At 35.0% G+C, this 14,278-nt stretch overlaps 1 protein-coding gene across 1 annotated transcript; it reads left to right on the top strand.

Annotated features, from left to right (window-relative positions):
* Nucleotides 1-495: 495 nt before the first annotated feature.
* LOC114457879 (microtubule-associated protein RP/EB family member 3-like) lies at nt 496-14,046 on the top strand. Its single transcript, XM_028440005.1, has 8 exons — nt 496-630; nt 4,608-4,676; nt 5,580-5,707; nt 6,670-6,815; nt 8,044-8,203; nt 10,828-10,955; nt 11,470-11,622; nt 12,855-14,046. The coding sequence occupies exons 3-8, from the start codon at nt 5,587-5,589 to the stop codon at nt 12,921-12,923; spliced, it is 777 nt and encodes a 258-aa protein (XP_028295806.1). The 5' UTR covers nt 496-630; nt 4,608-4,676; nt 5,580-5,586; the 3' UTR covers nt 12,924-14,046.
* Nucleotides 14,047-14,278: the final 232 nt, after the last annotated feature.

The following is a 14,278-nucleotide window of genomic DNA, read 5'->3' as shown; positions in this document are numbered from 1 at the left end:
AAAAATGTATACAGAGCAACTGATTACCTTGTGCAAAAATGACAGAAAATCCCATTTCCGCCAGTTAAAGAAAAACTATGCTTCCATAAAAAAAATAATCAAAACAATACAATAAATAAATATATAAATTATAAGAACTTTAGTGTATGTAGAGGTAGTGAAATAAAGAATAATTTCTAATTAAATTATTTATATTTATTCATGAGAGCAATATCTTATCAAAAATTATGGAAACCCATTTCCGCCAGCTAAAGAACAACTAAGATTCCATAAAAAAAAATTAATCAGAACAATACAAAAAAATAAATAAAAATACATATCTAAGAAATTAAGTAAAATGTGTTAGATATGTAGAGGAAGTGAAATAAAAAAATGTTTTAATGAAATTATTTTTATATATTTATAAGAGCATATAGAGCAAGATCTTTGTTGGTGTTTTTTAATTAATTTATTTTTTAACGATCCCCATCATGGCGCCTCATGGGTCGCAGTTTCCATGTCCGCAGCTGCATGGCGCATGCGCATTGCTAGAGCGGCTTAGGTGGGCGCAGCACCAGACGCAGACGGTTCGTCTCAAAATAACTGACGAGAGGTCTGTCGGAACCGGTGAACCGGACGAGCTCGGTCTCTGTGAGTATTAATCATTTAAACCCAACTAAACACCTAATTTGGAGGGAGCTCGAGTTTAAATATTTATCCTAAAATGTGGCCTCTGGTTAACCCCGTCCCGTCGGTGACAGACCGTTGTGTGTTATCTGTAAGGCCCGCAGAGGGTCTTTAAACTACGGACGTTTTCATTCCTCACCCCGGTGTTTGGTTCGGGCTGGTAAATCACTGTACTACACATTTAATTCAATAAATACACTTTTAATTCATAATTTGAGGCAGGCGAACACAAGAGAGCCACAAAAGTAGTTAGCCGACTGCTAGCTGCACAGTCACGGCGGCAGCGGTGCACCGTTTACGGGCACCCCGGGAAACGGGAACCGGGGGCCGGGCTGAGCTGTGGCACCTCACGGTCACCACTGACAATATAATAATACATACCAATACAATTCTTACATAATTGTATGTCAGTTAGAGACGATCTGTAAATAATATATATATATATATATATATATTGGTGAGAGATTTCATTGTTAAATGTTCATAATTATTCTATTTGTTCTTATATATGACTAAATATTTTTGAAATTTTTAATGTAACTAAGCGATATAACGTTGTTATTAACTAAGTTACACTCACATAGCTAGATTTGTGATCATATTAATGTTTTCCATATTGTTTTTATTCTCAATATTGTGCTAAAGGGTTCTTTATTATGCATGATATTAAAAATACTAATTTACAAAAACAGTAATACAGTGTTAATCAGAATAATCCTAAAAACATATAAATCAATCAAATGACAGGAAATTCAGCGAGATGCCATTAACTGTGTGGTGCTTTTCAAAATAAAAAGTTTTTTTTTAAATTGTTGATTTAAAAAGTAAGAATGTAATTTATTTATTTTTAAGAATGAACAGTTCAATATTTGCACCAAAACTTCTGGATATCTCAAAGAAGCTGGCCGAGTAAACGTAGATGGGGAAAAATCTCTGAAAGATAGTGAATTTTGTGTAACAAGTTAAAGTTAAGAAATAGAAGATTGACAAAGTCTGAAAAGAAAAATGCATTGCAGTGATGAATAAATTGTTCTGGAGCTGATAAGAGCATGAATTTAACCTCTAAACATTACGTCAGTCCAGCAAACAGTTGAAACAAAACTGGTTTTATTAATTTTATTTGTTTGGTTAATGCTTTAAGTTTATGTCTTGGGGTTTTTCTTAAAACATTGATTAATTGTTCTAAAAGTTACCAAAAACACCCTAAATTTACATACTTTTTCACTTCTATTGTTAATACACGACACGTCAAAGTAAAGCATAGGTTTTTGTTCTTTAGCCAAACGACACATTTTTTTTACTATATATTTTAAATCAGGAGGGGTCATAATTTGTTATAATTAGGAGCCACAAACGTTCAATTTAATGGTTACTCAGAGAAATAACACCATTGACACCAATTCCTGGCGCAGTTATGACAAAACACACACTAAAAACGACTTTTTAACCACGCATATTCTTTATAGCCTCCAACAATCTTTATTTTGTCTTCATCTTTTTTTTTTAAATTAACACAGTAATACAATCTTTGCCCATTCCTTTTTATTGTGGTTTACTATGACATTTATTACAAATTCCCTTTTGTTAAACTGAGAATTGCTGCAGTATAAATGAGTGTAAGTGATGCTAACGTTGCCGTTAGCATGTACTGTGAGTGTGTTTTACATATCATCTGATCATCACAGAAAAGCCCTGAGGGGTGTGCGCAAGTGTGTGTGTTTTACAGTGATCTGTAGCATCTTTAACCAGAACTAACAAGATTAACTAAGGCCCAAATTAGTGACACCGCGGAGGTGAATTAGTCCTAGTAGCTGGTTTAAAGTACAATGATGTGTTTAAGTACAGTTGTGTTTGTTTGTTGACTGTTAATGCATAGATATCATTTTATTTTATCAATACCACACATTCAAAATAAGGTCGGATTTAAAAAAATATTTTTCTTTGATTTATACGTTGCTATGACCCAAATTGAAAATGTAACATTTTTGTGCATTTAATATAATATTCTATAAAAGCAAGGATCCCTCTGTGTGTGTGTGTGTGTGTGTGTGTGTGTGTGTGTGTGTGTGTGTGTGTGTGTGTGTGTGTGTGTGTGTGTGTGTGTTTTCCTCAAATATCTCTGCGAATCAGGCCCAGATTGACCTGAGACTTCCAACATGGCCGCTGCTTGGTTCAAGGGTGTGCAACATTGGATTTGTTTGGACTGCAATGATTCTGTTCATAAATGATTTTATAAAATTGTCTTAAATGCAGCTTTGCAGAGGGTGGGTCTAATATCCTAAAAAAAACACACACACGGTGTATTAGGGCCACATTAAAACAAAAATAAAGAAATCTGAGCACTACGAGATGAAAGTCACAATATTTCCTGAATAAAGTTATAATTATTTAAAAAAAAGTTTTTTTTATTAATTTTATTAGATTAAAGTCATAATATTTGTTGGTTAAAGTTGTAATATTTTTAGGTTAAAGTCGTAATATTTTGATAATAAAGTAGTAATTTTATGTGAATGAAGTCGTATCTGAATAAAATCATAATTTTATTAGATCAAAGTCGTAATATTTTGAGAATAAAATTGTAATTTTATTTGAATAAAGGGACATCTTAATAAAATTGTGATTTTATTACATTAAACTCATAATATTTTGAGAATAAAGTCATAATTTTATGAGAATAAAGTTGTGTCTTAAAAATCTCGTAATGATAAAACGCTCAGAATTCTCTGTTGAAGTGAACGCATCTAACACCGATAGCCGGCTTTATTAAGATACAACTTTATTCTTGAAATATTGTGACTTTAATCTCATTAAATTACGATTTAATAAGATATGATTTTATTCTCATTTAATTACAACTTTATTCTCAAAATATTATGACTTCAATCATGAAATATTACAACTTTAATCCTAAAATATTACGACTTTAATCTGGTAGTGACCAGATTTTTTATTTTATATTAATGTGGCCCTAATACGCCAATGTAAACATTCACACTTTACAGTGTCTTTACACATGAATATGAAGCTTGACTTTTTCTTCTACTAATAAAGTACTTTCAAAGGCTCAAGTGATGGGGTTTACTAGCTAACAGTTTGTTAGCTAATAGTTTGTTAGCTAACAGTTTGTTAGCTAATAGTTTGTCAGCTAATAGTTAGTCAGCTAACAGTTTGTTAGCTACTAGTTTGTTAGCTACTAGTTTGTTAGCTACTAGTTTGTTAGCTACTAGTTTGTTAGCTAATATTTTGTCAGCTAATAGTTTGTTAGTTAATAGTTTGTCAGCTAACAGTTTGTGAGCTACTAGTTTGTTAGCTACTAGTTTGTTAGCTAATAGTTTGTTAGCTAATAGTTTGTTAGCTAATAGTTTGTTAGCTAATAGTTTGTCAGCTACTAGTTTGTTAGCTAATAGTTTGTTAGCTAATAGTTTGTTAGCTAATAGTTTGTCAGCTACTAGTTTGTTAGCTAATAGTTTGTTAGCTAATAGTTTGTTAGCTAATAGTTTGTTAGCTAATAGTTAGTCAGCTAATAGTTAGTCAGCTAATAGTTAGTCAGCTAATAGTTTGTTAGCTAATAGTTAGTCAGCTAATAGTTTGTTAGCTAACAGTGATCTGTAGAAATGCACAAAACTCATTACGAATCAAACCTAAAGTGAAACTTTTAAGAAATAGAAAATGTACATAAATGACTTTTCTCCTAAAAACACTGCTTGGAGTTCAAATTTTTGTTTCCCAGTGTTCAAAGTGTGATTAAATAGCATCTTTCAAAATAAAAGCAGCTGTTTTTCCTTTTTTTTTTTTTTTTCCTTGAACTAAGCATCTTTAAAGAGAGGGAATAACTGTGGGAAAGCAACAGTTGCAAAGCGATGTGATCATATAACACTTTGAACTCTTTTCAGTGTAACTACCAATGATACACATACACCATGTGTTTGTTTTGTTTTCAGGTCTTTTCTATAGTGTGGTCAACCACAGCCCAGCAATCAGCAGTACACACCTACACACACCCAGAACAGGTGAGTGTGGCTCCATTGTGCAATCACGTCTTTCATGTTTGTGTGTATTTAACATGTGGAGACATATTCATTTAGCTAATGATGCAACCGTGCTGCTTTAAAGAAAAGAAAACTGTAAGGATTGATTTCTTCAACATTTTCCATATGGAAAGTTTTTTGACTTTTTAAAATCTGAATCATCTTTAAATATTTTGATTATTTCCTGTTTCTGTACAAAATCCTCACAGGTTAGGACAAACAAAACTTTAAAAAAGAAAAAAGAAATGGAAATAAACTTTTGCCTTTTGTTTTTACAAAGTCATAATTAGGGCCCTATAAATTCCATTTAGTTTTTTCTGAATTTTGTGTTTAACATATACATTTTTTTAATAGAGATATTTTATCATTTTTTCAGAAAATATTGGTTTACAACTCCTGTGAGAAAAAAAAAAATTTAAAAAACATAATTGAACAAAATAAAAATGTAATTCAAAACCCTGTGTAAGCTACAATTCAAAAGTAGATCTAAGTTGCACTGACACGTGTTATTCTGACTGCTCCTTTTTAATTATTCATAATATGTCATATAAAGATGTATGAGAGCAGCATTAATGTTATCTAATTGCCCCTCAGGGAGCAATGGTTTACTGGATCTGAGTAAATTATCTGTACTCAATTACAATTAAATTATGATTTACAACAGCAACACATTTTTCCAGTTACAATTATAATTATAATTATATCATAATTGTAATGATAATTTACGCGATTATAATTGACCCCAGCCCTGATTGTTGTTGTTAGATCTGAGGAAGTCAGTATTTTGTAAATCTGGGATGAGCTCTTTTTGTGATTCCATTAACGTAGAAATTATAGGGCCCGACATAATGTTGTAACTGACATCTACTGTGTGTGTGTGTGTAGCAGGAGGATGGCGGTGAATGTCTACTCCACCTCTACGTCCGTAGACAACCTGAGTCGCCACGACATGCTTGCGTGGGTCAACGACTCGCTGCAGCTCTCCTACACTAAGATAGAGCAGCTGTGCACAGGTAATCCACACCCAGGGCTGCGTACAATTACATTTTGAAGTTACAATTATGCCTTCAATTATCCATGTTCAATTACAATTCAGTTGCAGTTACAGTTAGCAGCATTTTTTTTCAATTACAATAGTTTTTTTATCCTCAGAAAGTCAATTACAATTACATTCTCAATTACTAACGGTCAATTAAAATTAATCACAATTACTGAGCTTGAAATAAATAACCTAATAAAAGGGAACCTTCCTCTTGTGTTAGCTTTCTGTTAGCATCTCTAATGCTAACGGGTCCTAAATCAGCTGTAAAATACACTAATAACAAATATCTGTCATCTAATTTATTTCCAATCTATTTGTTTCCTTGTTACGCTTCATAATTAATGAACATTTTGGGTTTTAATATTTTTGGTGTGGGCGTCTGAGCCTTTTTTGTGTCAGTATACTCTGAGATTAAAATTTTGAATTTTTTCAAATGGTAAAATGTGTGAAAGCTTGATATAAAACATATTGTAATACTTATTAACTTCATATGTATCCAATGTGAACATTTTTAAAGTTAAAGGCATTTTTCTTCTCTACTGTGTATGATTGAGAGGGAGATTTTTGGTCATGTTGTTATTGATATAATGTGTTTGTTGATGATTTGAAATGTTTTTACTGCTGATTTTAATGTTCTTATTGATTTTTAAGCTGTTAAATGTTTTCTGTTGCACTTTTTAATCATGTAAAGCATATTGAGTTGCCTTGTGCATGAAATGCACTATACAAATAAATTTGCCTCGCCTATGTGTAGAACTGTAACATGGTTCCCCAGTTTTGCGTTAAATTATAATTGACAATTTTTATAGAATTTTCTTGGCAATTGCAATTACAAAGTCAATTATCTGATCTCAATTACAATGTGTGTGTGTGCGTGTGTGACATCTTAAAGAGCTCATTGTACATTTTGAGTGATGATGCGTCTCTCTGCAGGCGCGGCCCTCTGCCAGTTCATGGACATGCTGTTTCCAGGCTGCATTCTGCTGAAGAAAGTCAAGTTCAACGCCAAACTGGAGCACGAGTACATCCACAACTTCAAAGTCCTCCAGGCGGCGTTCAAGAGGATGAACGTGGACAAGGTGGGAACGACGCACGGTTTAAAGCAACGGCTTTCAGACTTATTTTAGTTCAGGGGATGGATCAGTTTGATCTCAGGTGTGATGAAGATTTTAGGCAGAAAATACAGTACATTTCAATATTATTGTGCCCTAGTTTGCTCTTCCACTTATAAATGACATGTAAAGCATATAAAACACCAACTGTATTCAAGCAATATCTTTAGCATATTCATTTTAAATTTCCTTCATTTTAAAACCAATTTTTATTAAATTTAGGGATTTTTTGTGGGATAAGTTGAGGAAAATTGCAGGATTTTGAAAAAAACTAAGAGTTCTTTGAACAAATTGTGATTAGTCATTAGTCATGTGATATAATCATAGAAAAACTGTGAGGTCTGTAAATATTGAGGAGTTTTGTTGAATTTGTGTATTTGGATGTGGATGTAACTTTTATTTTCTCTTGTAAACTGAATTGGATTCTCTAAAGGGTTGGATTTGGGACCCCAGGCCTTGGTTTTTACACGTGGTTTCAGGAAAGCAAATACTCAAGGAGAAAGTAAAAGTGAGAGAAAAAACACAAAGTTGTAGATATCTCAGCCCCTCCAAATACAGAACCTCAATTAAAATTCACAAAATTTCCAGTTTTATATCACATGATGGCAGTCATTTTTTGAAAGAACTCTCAATTTTTTCAAAATCTGGCAAATTTTCTTCAAGTTACTCCACAAAATTTCCACAAATTCCCAAAATTAGGGAATTTTAAGTGAAGATCCTGCAGGGACAGATATACTTGCATACTTTATCATTTATACGGCACATTATTGTTGAATTTGCACCTAATACCTGTGGCCCTCTTAAGCTCAAACTGGTCCATATTTGGCACCTGGACTTAAATGAGTTTGACATTCCTGATTCAGACGATGTAATAAAGCCAGTTAATGCAGTTTTTCATCCATTGTCATACAAAGACGCTTCAAATTAAACCAAGCAGGCATTTGTGAGATGATTAAAAGTCTTATTAAATCGCATTTCCTCTGAGTTGGTTTTATGGAACTTTGGTCTCTGCTGATTGGCTGGAAGACGTCACAAGGTTTTCTCACACACTGATGACCTGTGTGCAGGGTTATTTATTAATCATTAATGCTCTTAATGTCCATTAGAATAAAACGTGCTCAGCTGCTTTTTGTTTTATCATCTTTTTTTCTCGTTGCTGTTTGCATCACCCGTCCTCTCTCTCTGTGTGTCTCAGATCATCCCGGTGGAGCGGCTGGTGAAGGGAAAGTTCCAGGACAACTTTGAGTTCCTTCAGTGGTTTAAGAAGTTCTTCGATGCCAACTACGATGGTAAAGAGTACGACCCCGTTCTGATGAGACAAGGACAGGAAGGAACGCCGCCGCCACCTGCACCAGGTAACGCACACGCCATCTCACCACCAGGGGTCACTTGTGTGCTCCGTTAACACATCCATCATCTTAGCTCTGCCGCTTGCAAATTTAATCGTTTTTATTCACTTTTAAATCTAAAAAGATTTACTGATTATTCCTCACTTTGCTCATCGACACTTTAGTTTTAGTTTAGATCACCACTCTCACTAATTTATTTATTTATTGGAGGATATGCCCCTTGAGATGGAACATCTCGTTTTCGAGGGGGTCCTCAACTTACATAAAATGACAGATACAGCAGAGCAGACAATACAAGAATTCAATATTTCAAAAATAATAAATATACAAAATATAGATAGACATACACACACACACACACAGTATACATTTAACAGTTGATCAAAACAGTAAATATTTTATACAAAAATAAATAAGTAATAATAGTGATATCATTAATAGTAGCTATCTAATGATAGTAAAAACTTTCATTAGATTAAATGAATAAAAAAGGTTTAGGTTACATAGCCTATAATCAAAAACACTGACAGATATTCTGGAGATGGAGGACAAGAGCATTTTTAAACAGAGACACAGAGGTTAGAGAGCGGATCGGTAATGGGAGAATGTTCCAGTCAAATGGAGCTTTATATTTGAATGAAAATTTACCGACTACTTTTTTGACTCTAGGGACTACTAGATATGGTTGATCAGCATGACGCAAACTGTATGACGATCTGAAAGGAATTATATATTGTTTTAAATAATCAGGAAAACTTAAATTAATACATTTAAATATAAATAAAAGCCAGTGAAGCTGTCATCTAGATGCCAGAGAGAGCCATGACAAATGTTCATACATTTGGCAGTGGTGAGTTCTAAAGGGACAGTGGAGGATAAATCTACACAGACTATTGTAAGTGACATTAAGTGGTTGGAGAATCGTGGCAGTGGTGTTTTGATAAATAATATCACTGTAATCAATAATGGGAAGAATCAATTGGTAAAATTATCCTTTTTCTAACTGAGTAACTAAAACAATTAACTGATTGATAAAGCAATTTTAAGCGATAAGAAATTTTGTTTGTAATAGTTTGTATATGAGTTTTAAATGACAGTGTGGAGTCTAGCCATAAACCAAGATATTTAAACTGATCAACAATTGGGACTGGTGACAAATCAGAAAAAGTAAGTTTAATCTCATTGGCTGAGACTGGGCGAATCCGCTTCTGGAACAACATAAAATTTGATTTAGAGTTATTGAGTGATAGTTTATTATATTGTAGCCAGGATTGAACTGCATTGAAGTCATGCTGAATAGAGTGATTAATATCTGAGATATTAGATTTTGCAGAATAAATCACGGTGTCATCAGCATAAAGTTGGATGTTAGAGTCATTGCATGCAAGAGGGAGATCATTAATAAATATTGAAAATAAAAGTGGGCCAAGAGAAGAACCCTGCGGAACACCTTTCTCAATAAATAAAAATTCAGAGTAGCTGCCATTGTAAAACACACACTGTTGCCGATGATGAAGGTAAGAATTGAACCAGAGGAGCGAAGACCTATCCAGGCCTATAGAATGAAGCTTGTCTAAAAGCAAATAGTGATCGACCATATCAAACGCTTTGGTGAGATCTATAAATAAAGCATCAGTAAGCAGATTATTGTCAAAGCCAGAAAAAATATCATTGGTAAATTTTAATAAAGCAGATGTCGTAGAGAAGTGTTTTCTAAAGCCAGATTGAAATGGAGATAAGAGGTTAGTTTCACGAGTCACTCGTTTCAGAGCAATAAGCTAAGAAAACAGGCTTTTTCTAAAAAAAAAAAAAAATCTGTCAGTGACAGCAAATTTTTTTGCTTTTATTGAAAACTATAACATCTGAACATTGGTTTCCTTCTAAAAAAAACAACAACACTGAGACAAGGCTTTTGATGGCAAAATTATTATTATTATTTAACTATCTGACTCACAGTTGAATATTTTGCTTACTGTATTTTGTATCTGCCCCCCCCCCCCGTCAATCACACAGACGTAACTTCCTCTTCCTCCCGACACAGAGATAACCCGTTTGGCCTGGTTAGTTGATAGTTTTATCTCACGATTGCGACATTATGAATAAACCACTCAGGTCCACACATGTTGTTTGTTAGTATGTGGTGCTGTGAGCTGTGAGCTGCTGCACTTCACAATATCACTTCATAGCGCCATACTCTCCCTCGTCCTTGCTTCTTCCTCCTTAGCTAATGGTAGCATCAGTGGCTAATCTCTCATGCAAAGGCAAGGGTCCCCAATCCTGGTCCTCAAGGGCCCCTATCCAGCATGTTTTAGATGTTTCCCTCTTCCAACACACCTGATTCAAATGATTAACTCATCATCAAGCTCTGCAGAAGCCTGATAACAATCCTGGTAATTTCTATCAGGTGTGTTGGAAGAGGGAAACATCTAAAACATGCTGGGGCTCTTGAGGACCAGGATTGGGCACCCCTGTCCAAAGGTGTGCTGCTGCCACCTTCAGGGTACAGTTGGTCACTACATCACACTACTGCTTAGATATTAATGAGGGACCTCCGCCAGGGTGTTTTCTAGTAATCTTCGTGATAAAACGTAATGGGTTAAGCTTTGATGACTGTGTGACTCTGTCATCAGGTCCAATGAGGACATCTCCCACAGCGCCGAAGAGCGTCCCGACCCCTCAGAGGCAGATCGCCACCCGCAGAACCAACCCAGTGACACGTAACGGAGGAGACCTGGAGATGCTGGAGCTCCACCAGCAGGTAACATCTACAGTACTACCCAAACGTGATCAGGCTCACACAGTGAATAAAGATTAGCATCACGTAACACAGTTCTTCTCCATTGGGGGTACGCAATGGCACTACAGGGGGTACTAGAGTAGAAAATGAACATATAAAGTGTCAGTCTTGCTTCCACCCCAGGCGTGTGATTAGTAGAAATCATAAAAACTATAAAAAATATATCTATTCAGGAGCCACTAAATCAGTGTTTTTAAACCTTGGGGTCAGTACCCCATGTGGGGTCGCTTGAAATATTTTGAAAAATTACGACTCCTGAAATTTAATAGATTTTTAAAATATTTTAATGATTATTATTTCAAAAATAATACTTAAAACAGCACACAATCTTAATCAACTGTATTTCTATACTTTCCCTTTGTAATATATATATATATATATACATCTAGTTCAACTGCTGTCTGATTCAACTGATTTCTTTCTTCTTTACTCCATTAAACGTCAGACCGATCACTTTCTTCCCTTCTTTCCGTAGCTGCAGGATCTGAGGCTGACCGTGGACGGACTGGAGAAGGAGAGAGACTTTTACTTTGGAAAGCTGAGGGACATCGAGCTCATCTGCCAGGAGAACGAAAATGAAAGTGGCCCCGTCCTCAGCAAGATCATAGACGTGCTCTATGCCACGGAGGTGAATACAGTGCACACACACACACACATGCACACACACATGCACACACACACACGCGCACGCACACACACACACACACACACACACACACACACACACACACACACACACACACACACACACACACACACACACACACACACACACACACACACACACACACACACACACACACACACACACTTGAAAACGCCAGGATTTAATGTTTCACAATTTAAAGTGTTTTCCTAAAAAGAGAGAACGTTTTTGAAATTATTGTGAAAAGAAAGAAAAATAATTCCCTTTTTAATAAAAGCAGTGTATGTTGCCGTATTAAATTCCGCTGGAAATAGGCTTTTGAAGCCCTGCATTAGAGTATGTATTCTCAACCTTGGGGTCGCGAGACACTGGGAGGGGGTCGCCAGATGCTAAAGAAACTAAGAATATTTCTTGAACAATTGGAGCCAATTTTTACCCTTTTTCTGCAACTCCACCAAACTCACCATATTTTAACCTATTTTCATCACTTTTTCTTGACATATTTTTGCTTCTTTTAATGTATTTTTGCTACATTTCTCCCATTTCTGACACTTCTCCATCACATTTCAATGTCTTTTCTGCACATTTTTTCCACTTGAAGACACTTTCAGCACTAACTAACTAATAAATATTTTCCACTATTTTTCCACCTAATGTCACATGTGTTGACCCATTATTGTCACTTTTAACCTCTTTTCACCATATTTCATGCTTATTTTTGCCAATATAACCACATTCACCTTTGGTCATGCCCATTATTTGTCAGTTTAAACTTATTTTCCCTTCATTTTTACCCACAATTTGAACCTTTAACCAATTTCTCAGGTTTAAAATCTTATTTCACCACCTTTTTTCACAATTATTGTCACTTTTAACCTCTTTTCACCATACTTAATGCTTATTTTTGCTAATTTAACCACATTCATAATTTTGTCATGCCCAGTTTAAACAATTTGCTCCTGCTTTTAAATGACAATACCCTAACCCCCTCTTCCCCTATTTCTACCACTTTACAGCCAATATTGACACTTTCAATCCTATTTCACCACCTTTTCCACTATTTTTGGTCACTTTTAACCCATTTTATTTCCAATTAAAACAAGGATTTACATTTTTAAAATAACTATATACTATGGCGAAAATAATAGTAAACTTCCTGGATAACAGTTGATATTATTCACTGTTAAAAACTTTAACTTCTGCTGTTCTCACAGGAGGGATTCGCTCCTCCAGAAGAGGACGAGGCCGACGAAGCAGCGCGCAGAGACGCAGAGGAGTTTTGAATTCCTCCTCCTTTCACCTTTCATTCCTGAATCTGAACAAATGTGTCATTTTTAACTCTTTTTCTGTCCTTATTCGTCTTTCTACAAAACTCTCCTTTATTTTTTCCCCATCTGTCCACTTTTGTCACACTTGCTTCCCAAAGTCAAACTATTAAAAAGGACTCTTAACACAGACCTGTATGGACTGGAGACACTGCTGCACTAAAGGAGCCTTTCTCCCATCATGCACTCTGATTGGAGGCCACCCAATAAGCTGCAGCGCTCAAGTGTGAAACCGGCACCTTTCTGATAAGTAACGAGACGTTTTGGCAGGAAATTTTACAAGATGAGATTATAGAAGCGCCGCACAGATGTATTTTTAACTAGCGTACGCTAGCATTCAACATTTATCCCTTCGATTATGTATCGCAGAACGGATCATCACACGCATCTATGTAAAGCCACCGTCCACCATCCATCAGCACAGGGTTTTGCTCATCGAGCTCTTCAGCATGGCGCGTTTATTATGTTTTTATTTATTGATATTTTTCACATGCTTTTTACAGTTTTTGGAAAAAAGAAAAGAAAAAAAAAACACTCAGACAGTTGTGGATTTGGAGAAAACTGAAAGTCTTGCACTAATATGTAGCAAACGAGACGGTCCAAACTGACAACATGCAGTGATGTGGAAGATACGAGAAGATGCAATTTTTATCTTTTGTAGATTTGTTTAAGATGGTTTTAATTGATTGATTGATTTAATATTCCTCTGTGGCCAAATAGAGGAGCGTGTGTGCACTTATTCATCAGAAAAAGCTAAAACTACAGACAGACAGACAGACAAGCACTACCAAGTACTAATGTTTGACCCTCTTTAATTGAGTGAAACATTTTAGCTGCTATCATTGTTCTTTATTTACTGTATTTAATTTGTTTATGTTTTTTTTAATGTTGCGTAGCATCAAAAAGGTCATGACGGTAACCAGCAGCTTGCTCACTGTTTATCGATGGCGTGTGCTTGACTTTAATGGACCATTAAAAGTATTGGGACTCTTATCATGTTGCTATGGCAACCATCTGATCAACTTGCATCATTTAGAGTTTTTGCTGCAATGAAATAAAGCTCTGAGGTTTAAGAAAATAACATTTTCTTTGTCTTGTCTTTCTTTTCGCTGATGCTTATTTTTTTTGCACAAATCAGCATGTGTTGTATTTAAGATTTTATTGGATTTAAACATGGCTGCTATTACACATGGTTCATGTCAGTTTGAAGCAAGTAAAACTGAAGTTAAAGCAACAAAAATAAACACTTCCACAACTCAGTTTGTCTTATAATAATACAATTTTACTGTAAACTCTGTCTTCTTAATCAGTTT

The sequence above is a fragment of the Gouania willdenowi genome, chromosome 24 (genome assembly GCF_900634775.1).
Source record: "Gouania willdenowi chromosome 24, fGouWil2.1, whole genome shotgun sequence".
Taxonomy (NCBI): Eukaryota; Metazoa; Chordata; class Actinopteri; order Blenniiformes; family Gobiesocidae; genus Gouania; species Gouania willdenowi.
The sequence above is the reverse complement of the archived record's forward strand: the minus strand, read 5'-3'. Positions and strand labels throughout refer to the sequence as shown.

What these genes read in the sequence shown, in the direction of transcription:
- LOC114457879 (XM_028440005.1), top strand. Translation starts at nt 5,587, where the DNA reads ATGGCGGTGAATGTCTACTCCACCTCTACGTCCGTAGACAACCTGAGT. An exon ending in TGCTGGAGCTCCACCAGCAG is followed by an intron (nt 10,956 to 11,469) that starts GTAACATCTACA and finishes TTCTTTCCGTAG; the next exon opens with CTGCAGGATCTGAGGCTGAC. An exon ending in ACGTGCTCTATGCCACGGAG is followed by an intron (nt 11,623 to 12,854) that starts GTGAATACAGTG and finishes CTGTTCTCACAG; the next exon opens with GAGGGATTCGCTCCTCCAGA.